At 56.5% G+C, this 13916-nt stretch overlaps 2 protein-coding genes across 4 annotated transcripts in view; both read right to left on the reverse strand.

The window, feature by feature from the left end:
- MEGF8 (multiple EGF like domains 8) overlaps positions 1 to 1947 on the reverse strand; it is a 55115-nt gene extending 53168 nt beyond the window's left edge. For both annotated transcript variants that reach the window (XM_017503068.2, XM_017503070.2), the window contains exon 1: positions 986 to 1947. In XM_017503068.2, coding sequence (XP_017358557.1) covers positions 986 to 1172 — 187 coding nt within the window. In that variant the 5' untranslated portion in view covers positions 1173 to 1947. The remainder of the gene's footprint in view (positions 1 to 985) is intronic.
- Positions 1948 to 2355: 408 nt separating this feature from the next.
- Positions 2356 to 12873, reverse strand: TMEM145 (transmembrane protein 145). 2 transcript variants are annotated; one of them, XM_017503121.2, is made up of 15 exons: positions 12679 to 12873; positions 11824 to 11898; positions 11643 to 11720; positions 11473 to 11559; positions 11279 to 11380; positions 11096 to 11180; positions 10914 to 10985; positions 10734 to 10802; positions 10123 to 10203; positions 9944 to 10022; positions 9719 to 9812; positions 8815 to 8987; positions 7269 to 7389; positions 3632 to 3838; positions 2356 to 3145 (listed from the first exon to the last, which is right to left on the reverse strand). In XM_017503121.2, exons 1-15 carry the CDS (start codon positions 12796 to 12798, stop codon positions 2897 to 2899), a joined length of 1692 nt encoding a protein of 563 aa, XP_017358610.1. In that variant the 5' UTR covers positions 12799 to 12873; the 3' UTR covers positions 2356 to 2896. The 2 variants fall into 2 exon arrangements, with proteins under 2 accessions (XP_017358610.1, XP_017358608.1); XM_017503119.2 differs by having other exon boundaries at positions 3055 to 3838.
- Between the last annotated feature and the right edge of the window lie 1043 nt (positions 12874 to 13916).

Below are 13916 nucleotides of genomic sequence, written 5' to 3' on the forward strand. Positions count from 1 at the left end.
CTGGGTTCAGGCAATTCTGCTGCCTCAGCCTCCTGAGTAGCTGGGATTACAGGCACGCGCCACCATGCCCAGCTAATTTTTTGTATTTTTAGTAGAGATGGGGTTTCACCGTGTTGACCAGGATGGTCTCGATCTCTTGACCTCATCGTGATCCACCCGCCTCAGCCTCCCAAAGTGCTGGGATTACAGGCGTGAGCCACCGCGCCCGGCAAATACCTGTTTTTATTTCATTCCAACAACCCTATGAGGTGAGAGTACTGTTGTCATCCCATTGTGTGGGGGAAGGAAGCGGAACCTCAGAGAAAGGAAGCCACCTGCTCAAAGTCTCAAAGCTAATAACAATGAGAAGCCAGGCACAGTGGCTCACGCCTACAATCCCAACACTTTGGGAGGCGGAGGTGAGAGGATCGTTTGAGCCCAGCAGTTTGAGACTAGCCTGGGCAACATGGTGGGACTCTGTCTCTACAAACTTGGTTACTCGGGAGGCTGAGGTGGGAGGATCACTTCAGCCCAACAGGTCGAGGCTGCAGTATGTAAATTGTGTTAATACCATTGCACTCCAGCCTGGGTGACAGTGAGACCCTAATCTCAAAAAAAGAAAATAAAAAGAAGAAGAAGTAATTGAACCAAATTCAATGCCAGGTTGGACTCGGACACTGAGTTCTTAACAATTACTCAGAAGACGCAGCATTGATGCTCCTGGCTTGTAATTGTCCATCTGGGTGTACCTGCATCTCCAGATGTCCCTTGCAGTCCCCCGCCAGGGCCCCAGGGGACAGCGACGCCACCCCAGCCAAGGCCTCTAAGTCACCAGACTTGGAGGCTCTCCAGGGCAGGCCCCAGGTTGGTTGCAACCCTGGATGTCAGGCACTTTACAGCAAAAGGCCTGGACCAGAACAGAGCTCTGGGAATGTGGGGAGTGGATGAAGGCATACATGAATAAACCAGCAGCGAATTAGTGAGTGACCCACGCGGCCCCACTCACCCTCGATGAGCCACTCGCAGTTGCCATTGACGCTGTAGTTCCCCGCACCATCCGTCACGAAGCCTGGCGCCTCCCGCAGCACCTGCCGCTGCCCCTTGCAGTCCCCTGCCCAGGCCCCAGGGGACAGCGACCCCAGCATAGCCAAGGCCAAAGCCAGTGCCGTGGCCAGAGCCTTGCCCAGGGCCATCGCCGCCTCCTGCACTGACCCTTAGAGCGAGGATGGGCCGTATAAACCTGGAGAGGACCCTCTACCCGGCATGAGGCCCTGCAAATGCGACCTCTATAGGCATAGCATGGCCTTGTAGACCGAAGAGGTCCAGGAGACGCAGTCCAGGCAAAGGGAACGGCCGCTGTTGATAGGCTCTGGAAGCCGAGGGCTAGGCCCTACAGAGCGATGGAGGGCCCTGTATATGGAGTCATTATGGACGGAGCCGACCGCTAGGGACGGTGGGGGTCCCTGTAGACACGGGTCCCCATAGGAGGCCGACCCCATAAACAGTGTCCAGCAGTTACAGACTCAGGCCGCTGCAGGCCAAACGGACCTTATAGACGAGTGGGTCCCCAGGGGGCGAAGGGCTCTACAGCCCGGCAGAAGCCTACATAGAGGCTGCAGGCCGGGACCAGGCAAGGCTCGGATGGTCCAGGAGAGACTTCTCCAGCCGGGGGCGGGGCGCGAGCGGATGCCGGGGGCGGAGCCAGTCTTCAGGGGCTCGGGCCTGAACCCCATAGACTCAGACCCTTTGCTCACCCACCCGAGCCTCCCTCCCGGGCCGGATGGGCCGGATGGGCCGGATCAGAGAGACGGCTGGACGCATGGGCCAGAGCGGCCGCGGGAAGACCCGCTGTGCGAGCGCGTGCGGGCGGTAGCCTAGCGGCCTCTGTGGGAGGACAGGCGGAGAGGAGGCGAGAAGTTGCAGAGCGGTCGGTCAGAGCGGCCCTAGGAGGACTGAGGAGCGTCCAACCCCAACCCTCCATAAAGGGAGACTTCCGGGGAAATTCCCCACCCAATTTGTTCCGAGCCGCATGCGCAGCAGCGACCTCCTGGGCCTGTCAGGGGAGAATCACACATGCGCAGTGCTAAGACCGTAACCCAAACTCTGGGTGCCTGTGGTTGAGCAAAGCATGGGCCACTGGAGGGCGCATCTACCTCTGAGGACGGGAAGGCAAAAATAAAGGAGCGGTGCAAGATCCTGCTCTATCATCTTCAAGTTCCCAGATTCTGGGATAACATAAAGATTAGGTTATACAGGCCCCTGCCTCCGGTCCCAAATTCCCATTTCACAGATGGACACACTGAGATCCCGAGCCTCACATGGTTCTGTCTCAGCCCTGCCGCCAAACACCATCAAGATGTAAAAAAAAACATGTTATAAATAAAAGCTCAACGAATCCTTTTTATTTTGGCAAGAAGAGGGAAAATGTCTTTCTGCCACGGACCCGAGGGAAGGCCCCCGGAATGGAGATAGGGGCGGACGGAGCACGGGTCCGAGGTAACAGATCCAAGGGAGAGTCTCAGGGTCGAGACCAGCATCGCAATATCCATCCCGGGGTCGCAGAGTCCTGGAGAGTCACAGGCAGGGTCCTGGCGGTCACCACGGGTGCTCCGGAGTCCAGCAGGGTCAGAAGTCTCGAAGGGGGCCAGGGGGCCGGAGGTCACGGAACAGCGGGAGCCCAGAATCCGGCGCCGCTCGGGGCAGGGGCTGAGGGAGTGGACGGCAGAGCGGCTCCCGCGGGACTGTTTGGCACCAGAGGGGAGGGGGGCGGGACGCAGCGCACCCAACCTGGGCGCGCGAGGTGGGAGGGGTCGAGAAGGCCCGGGATGGCCGAGCTCTGGGGCCGGGATAAAGCAGGGGTCCGGAGCCCGGCCGGGGCCCGGTGCGCGGCCCATGGGGCAGGGGCGGGCAGGGGCGCTCAGACCGGGGGTGCGGTGCCCCCGGCCGTGTGCATGCTGAAGTATTCGGTGAAGCCGGTGTGCGGCGCCGCCGTCTGAGGCACGAGCGGCTGGTAGGGCGGCGTCGCGCCGTCCCAGCCCGGGTCGGCAGCCTTGGGGAACCGAGCGGGAAGGGGCGGGGAGGCTGCGCCCGGCTCGGCCATGGTCACCACGCGGCCCCTCGGGGCCACTGCCGCCGCTACCGCCGTCTCCTCCACCTGCTTCCCGGCCTGGGAGGGGGGTCAGGGTCAGAGGCCGTCCAGGACCCTCGGGGGGCAGATGCGGCCCCGAAGGCCCGTCCCCCTCCCCTCCAGAACCCTTCCACCCAGGTGTGGACGCACGTGTCAGTCAGGGAAGGACTGGGTAGCGGGGCGCCTGGGCAACGGGGCCAGGTACTCAAAGGGCGGCGTCGCGGCGCGAGGGGCGAACTCCGGCGGTGGCCGGGGAGCTGGGGGAGAGCCGCGGAAGGCGGGAGGTGGGGGCACGACACAGGGCGTCAACGGGGGCGTGCGCAGTAGCGCCAGGACCCAGTCGGGCAGGGTGGGCGCAGGCGCCGGGGGACGGTCGCGACGCGGTGTTGGGGCGTGGGGCGTGCGAAAGGCAGGGGGTGGGCTCAGGCGCCGGGGCGCTGGGAGCGGTGGCGGGGCCGGGAGCGGGGTCAGATACTCCAGGGGCGGCGCCAGCAGCTCCTCGGGCGCTGGGGCCGCGGGGCTTACGGAGGAGGCGGGCGGGGGAATGGAGAAGAGCTCCGTGAAGTTGGGCACCGAGTCGCTGATGAACGTCACATTCCCATAGACGTGCTGCGGGAAGGCCTTGTCCGCTGACTGGCTCCCTCCCGGTCCAGGGACTCCGGCTGATGCGATCTGCGACGTGCGCACGTGGTACGGGAAGTTCTTGTTGGCCGCTGATGGGCGGGTCATGATCTGAGTCCAGGGCCAGGAGCAGGTGTGAGAAGCACTGTCAGGCCCGAGGCTGTCCCCATAAACTTGGGGTCCAATGGATTCCCTTTCAGTTGACATCCCCCACACTTCCCTGAAGCCATTCAGACTGGATTAGGTGCCTCCCCTAAGCTCTGGACCCTGATCTTTTTCCTTCAATACACCTCTGCCAGTGCTTCCTCCATCAGAGCCCTGATCACTGAGCTATGACTATCACTGATTGGTTAGGGTTAGTGTCCTGCACTGCATGATAGCCACTGGCCGCATGTGGCTTAAATTTAATCAAAATTAAATTTAAATTTTGGTTTGTCAGTCACACTCCCCACTACACACTCACTACACACTACCCACCTTCAAGTGCTCAACAGCCACATGTGATTAGTAGTTCCCATATTGGAAAGCGCAGATAATAGAATATTTTCATAAATACAGAAAGTTCAATTGGACAGCAACTAATAGATTCTAGAATGCCTCCATGAGGCAGGAACCAGACTTTTCTGTTCCCTACTGAGTCCCCAGTATCTTCTACAACTACGCCTGGCACATATAAGCCTTCAATAAATATTGGTGGGCTGGGCAAGGTAGCTCATGCCTGTAATCTCAGCACTTTGGGAAGCTGAGGAGGGTGGATCACGAGGTCAGGAGTTCCAGACCAGCCTGGCTCACACAGTGAAACCCCATCTCTACTAAAAATACAAAAATTGACTGGGCACAGTGGCTTGTAATCCCAGCACTTTGGGAGGCCGAGACGGGCGGATCATGATGTCAGGAGATCAAGACCATTCTGGCTCACACAGTGAAACCCCATCTCTACTAAAAATACAAAAAATAGGCCGGGCGCGGTGGCTCAAGCCTGTAATCCCAGCACTTTGGGAGGCCGAGGCGGGTGGATCATGAGGTCAAGAGATCGAGACCATCCTGGTCAACATGGTGAAACCCCGTCTCTACCAAAAATACAAAAAATTAGCTGGGCATGGTGGTGCGTGCCTGTAATCCCGGCTACTCAGGAGGCTGAGGCAGGAGAATTGCCTGAACCCAGGAGGCGGAGGTTGCGGTGAGCCGAGACCGCGCCATTGCACTCCAGCCTGGGTAACATGAGTGAAACTCTGTCTCAAAAAAAAAATAAATAAATAAATAAATAAATAAATAAATAAAAATACAAAAAATTACCCGAGGGTGGTAGCAGGCACCTGAAGTCCCAGCTACTCCAGAGGCTGAGACACGAGAATCACTTGAACCCGGGAGGTGGAGGTTGCCGTGAGCTGAGATCACACCACTGCACTCCAGCCTGAGCAACACAGCAAGATTCCGTCTCAAAAAAAAAAAAAAAAAATTACAAAAATTAACCAGGTGTGGTGGCTTATGCCTATAATCCCAACACTGTGGGAGGCCGAAGTGGGTGGATCACCTGAGGTCAGGAGTTTGAGACCAGCATGGCCAACATGGTGAAACCCTGTCTCTACTAAAAATTCAAAAATTAGCCAGGTGTAGTGGTGCACCTGTAATCCTAGCTACTCAGGAGGCTGAGGCAGAAGAATTGCTTGAACCCGGGAGGTAGAGGTTGCAGTGAGCCGAGATCACGCCATGTACTCCAGCCTGGGCAACAGAGCAAGATTCTGTCTCGAAAAAAATAAAATAAATAAATAAATATTGGTGGAATGTAGGGATGTCAGGTACCAGTTAGTCTGACAGGCCATTCGGGCAGGGACTGGATGTGACTCCATCGCCACACCCTGGAAGCCTAACACAGCTCCTCTAAGGTTGTGCTGAAAAAATGAACAAGCAGCTGAAAGCAATGAGCAGTGGGATACCCAGGTGGAGCTGTGCTGAGCTAATGCGAGCATCCTTAGGAAGGAAGCTGACTGAGATAAAGCAGGAAGGGCACTGCACTTGCCATTTTGAGCCTGCATGCCACCTCTGGGATCCGTAGCTCACTGAGTGTGGGATCTGGGGCATGTTGATTAAACTCCCTGAGCCTCGCTGGGGGGAAAGGGGATTGTGGCGCCTACTTGGAAAAATGAGAGGGTGGAAATGAAAACCACTGATGCAGAGCCCAGCACATGGCGGGTTCTCAGTGTTTCTCCTCTTCCTGCCCCTTTCTGACTTCCTGCAGAGCTTCAGGATGGACCGATCTGGGAAGGTGAGGGAGTCTGTACCTAAGTCCAGCTCTGAGGTAAAGGATGGGGACCTGTCCCCTCCCTTGGTGGCTGGGCCCACTCCCTACACAGGGTACATTGTAGATCCCTGGAGTCAGAAGCTGGGACACTCAGTCATGCCTGTTTCCCTTTCTGGTTCCCCCTCATTTCAGACCTTGTGGTCTGCTGGAAAAGGATGGGGTTCAAAGTATTTGCCTGCCACCAAAGGCCAAGGAGCCATGGCACGTTACTTCTCTCTGGGCCTTAGCTTCCCCGCTCTATGTAGTGGGAACAATGTCAATTATCCACCCTCTCCTGGAGCTGCTCTAACAATTAAACAAGAGGGCAGGAATAAATGCATATGGATGTTCCTAGAATGAAACAGACTGGTTCAAGACAGGTGCCCAGGGAACAGTTGATGAATAAATTAATGAATATTAGAACTGTCACCAATAAAGTCAGATAGGATGTGAACCAGGGCAAAGAACTGATGTGGTGCCTAGCTCTTAACAGCACTGTTCAGACCCATAAGCCCAAAAGCTTCACCCTGTGCCACCCCAGCTGCTTCTTCCTGAACAATGGCCTGTGATGGCAGAATGTGGGGTGGGCAGGGGAGAGTGAAGTAGAGATCAAGGCAGGTGAGGAAGGCAGTGGGGATACAGAAGGGGAAATGGAAGAATTTGGGGACACAGGATCAGGAATGGAAATGGGGAGGGAGGGCAAAGAGAGAGGATGGGTTGAGGAAAGAGGCCAGGACACAAGGTGGGAGAAAGGAATAGAAGAAAATGGACATGTGCCAGGCGCAGTGGCTCACGCCTGTCATCCCAGCACTTTGGAAGGCCGAGGCAGGTGGATCACCTGAGGTCAGGAGTTCAAGACCCGCCTGACCAACATGGTGAAACCCTGTCTCTACTAAAAATACAAAAAATTAGCTGCATGTGGTGGCGAGCACCGGTAATCCGAGCTACTCAGGAGGCTGAGGCAGGAGAATTGCTTGAACCCTGGAGGAAGAAGTTGCAAGGAGCCAAGACTGGGCCATTGCACTCCAGCCTGGGAGACAGAGCAAGACTCTGTCTCAAAAAAAAAAGAAGAAGAAAATGGACTCTGAGGGACACAGTAGAGGAGGCTGCAGGAACCCAGCAGGCTCTCCATACAGGGAGAATGACTAAAGGGAAAATGGATCTAGACTCGAAACAGGAGGTCCAGCACTTCAGGTGCAGGAGCCTTATACATCTTCTGCCCTCGGATCCTCCCCCTACCCCCCGGATGCCCATCCTCACCAGGAACACGCCATGGGCGTACAAGTGGATCCCCAGCTGGATGCCATTGACAATCTTCTCCCGGGCCCACTTGGGGATGCCGAAATTGGCAATCAGGGCCATGACAGGAACTGCAAAGAACCTGAAGGGGAATATTGGGTCAGCAGAGACACTGCTTCTGTCCTCCACCCCACCCTGTGGCCCCACCTCCCCGGCCATGTACACACACAGACCCCAGGCAGGTCCCAAACTGGAGGGAAGCCAGTGTGACCTTCAGAAGCCAGAGATCAAAAAGGGGCAGGACTGGACTGGGGAATTCTGAGGGGCAAGGACGAGGTTGAATTTAACTCAGTTCCACACCACCCCAGATCCTAGCATCTAATAAGAAATCAATAGATATTTGATGAACGAATGAACAAATGATAATAACAAGTAAGGACTTATTGCATGCCAGGCCTGTTTCTAAGTATTTGATGTAGATAAACTCATTTAACTCTCATAATGACTCTATGAGGCAGATGAAATTTCCATCCCCATTAATAGGTAAGGAAACTGAGGCAGAGAAACGTTAATGGGCTTGTCTGAGGTCACATCATCTATAAGCTTTAGAGCTGGGATTTGAATCCAGACATTCTGGCTCAGAATCTGTCAGCCTTATTACTATGTTACAGTGAACAATAATAATTACAATAGTTTTGGGTGTTTTTTTAAAAAACAGAGTCTCACTCTCTTGCCCAGGCTAGAGTGAAGTGGCACGATCTCAGCTCAATGAAACCTCGGCCTCCCAGGTTCAAGCGATTCTCCTGCCCCTCCTGAGATTACAGGCATGTACCACCTCACCCGGCTAATTTTCTTGTATTTTTAGTAGAGACAAGGTTTCACCATGTTGGCCAAGCTGGTCTTGAACTCCTCATCTCAAGGATCCACCTGCTTCCCAAAGTGTTGGGATTACAGGCTAAACCACCGCGCCCAGCCTACAATAGTTTTTACTGAACATTTACTATGTGCCAGATATTTGGCCCTCATATAGTAGCCTATGCTTGCTCAAGATATCCCTTTGAGGAGATCCTGTTTTGTTTTTGCTTTTTTGAGACGGAGTCTTGCTCTGTTGCCAGGCTAGAGTGCAGTGGCACAATCTCGGCTCACTGCAACCTCTGCCCCCTGTGTTCAAGCGATTTTTCCACCTCAGCCTCCCGGGTAGCTGGGACCACAGGTGCATGCCACCATACCCGGCTAATTTTTGTATTTTTAGTAGAGATGGGGTTTCACGATGTTGGCCAGGATGGTCTCGATCTCTTGCCCTCGTGATCCTCTCACCTCGGGCTCCCAAAGTGCTGGGATTACAGGAGTGAGCCACCGCGCCTGGCCAATCCTGTTGTTTTATGGGTAAACCTGATGCACTTCTTATGAAAGTAATTTTTCACAACATGAATGACAGATTCTGAGTGACAGCTGCCTGAGTTACAAGCCCACCTTCCTCACTATGGAGGGTCTGAGATAGGGAGCAGTCACTTCTGGGGAGCCCCAGGAGGGAGGCAGGGACAGGCTGGGGCCCACCAATTCTCACCAGAGCGTATAGGCAGCAAAGAAGGGCACATAAAAGGGCTGCTTCTCGGGAAAGTGGCGCAGCGAGATGAGCACAGCGTAGCAGAACCACACGTAGGCCGCCACCTGCAGTCCGATGAGCCCGTAGCCAGCCGGTGACTCATACGTGTACAGTACCTGACCCGGGTCAAAAAACTGGACCCGCGGGAGAGGGTCCATCACAGTCTGGCCTCCTGCCCCCTATTAGGGTCCCCGGACCCCACCCCTGGGCACTTGGGAACAGAGGTACTCGGTCAGAACAGAAACAACAGGAGAGCCAGGCATGGAGACAGAAGCATATTGAGGTAGAGAAAGAGGGTGAAAAAGACAGGAAGAGAATAAATCAGCTACTGTGTATCCAACATGGGGCTAAACACCTCCCATGTGTGAGTCTTTCCATCAGCATGTACTCAACGAGGTAGGTCTTATTATTGCTCCATTTCACAGAAGAGGAAACTGAGGCTAAGAGGGAAGTCCTTTGACCAAAGCCATACAGATGATAGCCTTAGAGGGGCCCCACGGGGTAGTTAAGATCATCCCAATTTTCCAAGAAGAAAATGGGCCCAGAGACAGGGTCGGCACCCAAGGTTAGCTAGGAAGTGGAGGAGCTGGTGTGAAATCCAGGTCTGTGTGACTCCTGAACTTTTAGCCACGATATTGATCACAAATGTGATGGACGGTGAGAGACAGAGGGAGGAGGAAGAAAGCTACTGCGGGATGAAGAGAGGAGGAATCACTTAGACAGATGGGAAAGCAGAAGATCAAAGAGTGGGAGAGAGAGCGAGCCAGCAGGAGCTAAGTGGGCAAGGGCGAGCACACAGGTCAAGGGGGAGGTGGTGCCAAAAGCAGGGGAAGGCGGGGCCTGGCCAGGGGCCGGTGGGACTCACTTCAGCCTCGTAGATGAGCAGCACCACATGAGTGAGTGTGTACAGGGTCATGTAGACAGACAACTTCACGGAACCCGCGTGGCTGATGCGGCCCCTGGCGGCAGGCCGTGAGGGGAGACAGCAGAGGTGGGGGCCGTCAGGGAGGAGGATGCGCCCACCCCCTCCAACCCTGTCCCTGCCCTGCTCCCCCACCAGCCACCCCATGAGCACGCCCTGCCCGGGCACCGTGTCACCGTGAATCCCTTCCCCAGGAGGATGAGCATCAGCAGGAAGATGAGGAAGCTGGAGGAGAAGAGCAGCTTGGCTGGGAGAAGGGAGGAGGGGACGGCTCAGAGCCAAGCTCAGACCTGAAGCCTGACCTGAGCCCTGGGCTCCACCCTCTCCCCACCCAGCTTCATTCTCACCCAAGATCTTCACGCTGTCGTTGCCAATGCCATCGGTGGCATACTGACCCCAGTAGATGCAGAAAAACAGGAGGCTCAGGACTAGGGGGAGGATGGGCAGAGAGGAAAGGATAGAAAGTAGCTCTGGGGCATCACTGTCGTCTAGCACTAACATCCAGGTGGTCTGAGCCCCACCTCCTCCTTCAGGACTCCAGACCTTCTACCCCACTCACCTGCTAGACTCTGGAGTCCAGCCCCCAACCCTCCTCCCTCAGACCTAGGGGTCCAGGCCCCCACCTCCTCCTCCCTCACACCCAGGAGTCCAGGCCCCCAGCCCCTCCTCCCTCACACCCAGGAGTTCAGGCTTCTATACCCCCTCAAGGACCCAGAGGTTCAGGTCCCACCCCCTCCTCTCCCAGGAAACAGTGGTCCAGGCCTCAGCCCCTCCTCCCCCAGGAACCAAGTTTCCAGGCCCCCAGCCCCTTCTTCCTTGGGCCCAGGAGTCCAGGCCCCCAGTCCCTCCTCCCCCAGGACCCAGGAGTCCAGGCCCCCAGGCATTCCTCTTAGGTCCACGTGTTTGGCCCCAAGTCCCTCCTCTTCCAGAACGCAAAAGTTGGGACACTGAACCTCACCCTCTACTCCTGCTGCAGCCATGAACATTTTATAAGTTGTATGGAGCAACTGACGACCTTTCAGCAAATCTGGGAAGCAGGGTAGGGAAATGTTGTCCACAGGCAGAAAGGGAGAGCAGCTCACCTCCCCCACCCTGCTCCCTTCTATCTCCTCCCCGACACCCCATGTGCCAGACTCACATCCAAAGTAACAAGAGAGGAAGAAAATGAGGATGAAGATGAGGAGGAAGGTCACATCTGTCTCCAGAATCCCTGCCGATTTGGTAGGAGAAGTAAGATTCATTCAAATGGCTGTCCCCTCAGTGGGCACCCAGCTCTGGTGGGCCAAGGAGAGCCTGGCTTCTGGATCCCCACGCCCTCACCAAACTCATCAGCCGAGAAGTGTCGTGTCCAGAAGGACTTGCCATTGGTGAGGACCATCTCATACTCCAGCTGCAGACCATCTCCCTGTGGGAAGTAGGGAGGCCTAAGGGGGGCCCTGGGCAGGTTGGGGTTGTCAGGAAGGCAAAGAGAAGGCGGCCCAGGTGGCCACTCCAGCCCCTTACCCCACACTTGCTGAGCGCAATATACCACCACCTTTCACGCACTGAGCGGAAGCTGCGGCCACTGGAACAGCTCAGGTAGCGGGTTCCCTCCTCTGACACCACCTGGGGACAAGCAAGAAAGCTGATGTGTGTCCTCGATGCCCCCAAGTCCTCAGCCTTCAGCACCTGCCCACTCCCTCAGGCTGGGACCTCACCTGACAGCCGGACCAGGCATACTGTGTGGTGAGGTTGATGACCTGGTTGTTCTCCGGCCGGATCACTGACTCCTTGGTCAGGCAGTCCTGGGGAAGGCAGGGACAGGGTCACTCCTCGGCCAGCCATGACCTTCTCCCCTCTCCCTCTAGGTCCTCTTCACAGCCCTCACCTTGTCCCCTGACTTGTACACAGCTGGCCACTGGGATGGGTCATCAAAATAGAGGAGGATGTTCTGACAGCACTTGGCCTGCAGACCAGAGATGTTGGGGGCTGGGAGCTGGGGCAGTCTGTGCCTTTGGAGGCCAAGGGAGTACCCAGCCTCAGCACAGCGAGTGTTGGGGGAGACTCACCTCAGGGTAGCGGAAACGGAAGTCCAGTCGGCCATAATCCGAGAGGAAACAAAATCTTGTCAGGAACACCCAGTCCTGAAAAGGGGGCCCAGTCCGACCCTCTGCTGAGTCCTTCAAGAACTGTCTACTCCATAGACTCCCAACTTTTCTTCCCTACCCGCTAGGAACCTGGCTTGCCAAGTACTAGAAGGAGACCAGGTCACCTCCAAAATCCTTCCCTGATCCCGTCACTGTGGGTCCAGGATTCCTGCCGTCCTGATTTTCTCCCTCCATTGCTCCCCCCAAGTTTCCTCCCCTCCTCTCAAACACTCCTCCCCACATTTCCCGGGAGCCCCCAGAAAGACCCTGGGGGCCAGATGCCCATCCTGGCAACCTCGTGTCCTGGCCACCATCTGACCCCATTCCCCCAATATCCACACTCCCTCGTACCCCACCCCTTGCTCCCAAAGACCATCCCGCGCAGGGGAATCTTCCAAACGGCCCCCTCCCGGTCCTGAGCGGGAGTGTGGCGGTGAGCTCGTTAAGCTCGGGGCTCTCTGTTGAGTTAAAAGTGCTGTCCCTTCAGCACCACCTCTGCGCCACCCCCTTCCCAAACTCTGACTCTCCCAACCCGCTCTCCCTCCCTGCTCAGCTCTGACCTCGACGTCCCTCCTACAACCCCCAGGTCTGGCCGTGACCCCACGGGTCCCTCAGCCTGGACTCTGGCCCAGTCTCCCATCGCCCTCGGCCCCGTTTCCCCAAAGCTCCGGGGTCAGCCAGGAGGGGCGGCAGGGGGCGGGGTGGTACCCGCTCCCCTCGCCTCCCTCGCGTCCCCCGAGGGCGGGCGGGCGGCAGGGGGGGGCTCGGCGTGCTCACCTCCTTGGAGCTAAGGTTGCCCCGCACGTACTTGGCCCGGGCGCGGGGGGGCAGTGACAACAGCAGGAGCAGCAGCGGCGGTAGCAAGCGGCGCAGCGCGGGCGCGCGCGGGGGCTCCATTCCGCCAGCTCCAGCCCCGGCTCCGCTCCGGCTCCCGCTCCGGCCCAGCGACTGAGGCGAGAGCGCGCGGGCCGGCCAGCGCGCGCCCCCGATTAAAGGGGCCGCCGGGTGCCGCGCTCCCCGCCCCCTCCTCCAGGAGGACCCAACCTGGCTCCCACCTTCTCCGCGTGGGAGGGAGACGCTCATTCTCTGTCACGCCTCCCCAGCCCTCCCCTCCTGGAGTCTCGTAGATACCTATGGTTCCCCATGTCCTAAATTGCACTCATGTCTTCCAAAGCCAAGCCTCCTCCAGACTGCCTTCTCTGGAACCCTAGACCCATGCTCTGTCCTGGCCTCCCGCCACTGTATTAAAAAAACTGTAATTTTTTTTTTTTTTTTTTTTTTTTTTTTTTTTTTTTTTTTGTTGTGTGTCTCGCTCTGTTGCCCAGGCTGGAGTGCAGGCGAGATCTCGGCTTACTGCAAACTCTGCCTCCCAGGTTCAAGAGATTCTCCCGCCTCAGCATCCGAAGGAGCTGGAACTTCAGAACTTCAGGCATGCACCACCACGCCCAGCTAATTTTTGTATTTTTAGTAAAGACAGGTTTTCACCATGTTGGCCAAGATGGTCTCGATCTCTTCACCTCGTGATCTGCGTGCCTGGGCCTCCCAAAGTGCTGGGATTACAGGCGTTAGCCACCACGCCCGGCCAGTTTTTTTTGTTGTTTCTTTTTTTGTTTTTTGAGACAGAGTCTTACTCTGTCACCCTGGCTAGAGTGCAGTGGCGCGATCTCGGCCCACTGCAACCTCTGCCTCTCAGGTTCAAGCGATTATCCTGCCTCAGCCTCCTGAGTAGCTGGATTACAGGTGCCCACCACCACAGCTGGCTAATTTTTTTGTATTTTTAGGATAGATGGGGTTTCACCATGTTGGCCAGGCTGGTCTCCAACTCCTGACCTCAGGTGATCCACCTGCCTCAGCCTCCCAAAGTGCTAGGATTACAGGTGTGAGCCACCGTGCCCAGCCAACTATCTGACTGCTCATCCCCACCTCTATTGCAGCCACCCCCAGCTGTGTCCATCCTGGAGTTGCCAGCGTTCTAGATCTGATGCACCCTGCAAAGTGCTCACAGAGGCACAGAG

Source organism: Cebus imitator, unplaced genomic scaffold, assembly GCF_001604975.1.
Source record: "Cebus imitator isolate Cc_AM_T3 unplaced genomic scaffold, Cebus_imitator-1.0 Scaffold306, whole genome shotgun sequence".
Taxonomy (NCBI): Eukaryota; Metazoa; Chordata; class Mammalia; order Primates; family Cebidae; genus Cebus; species Cebus imitator.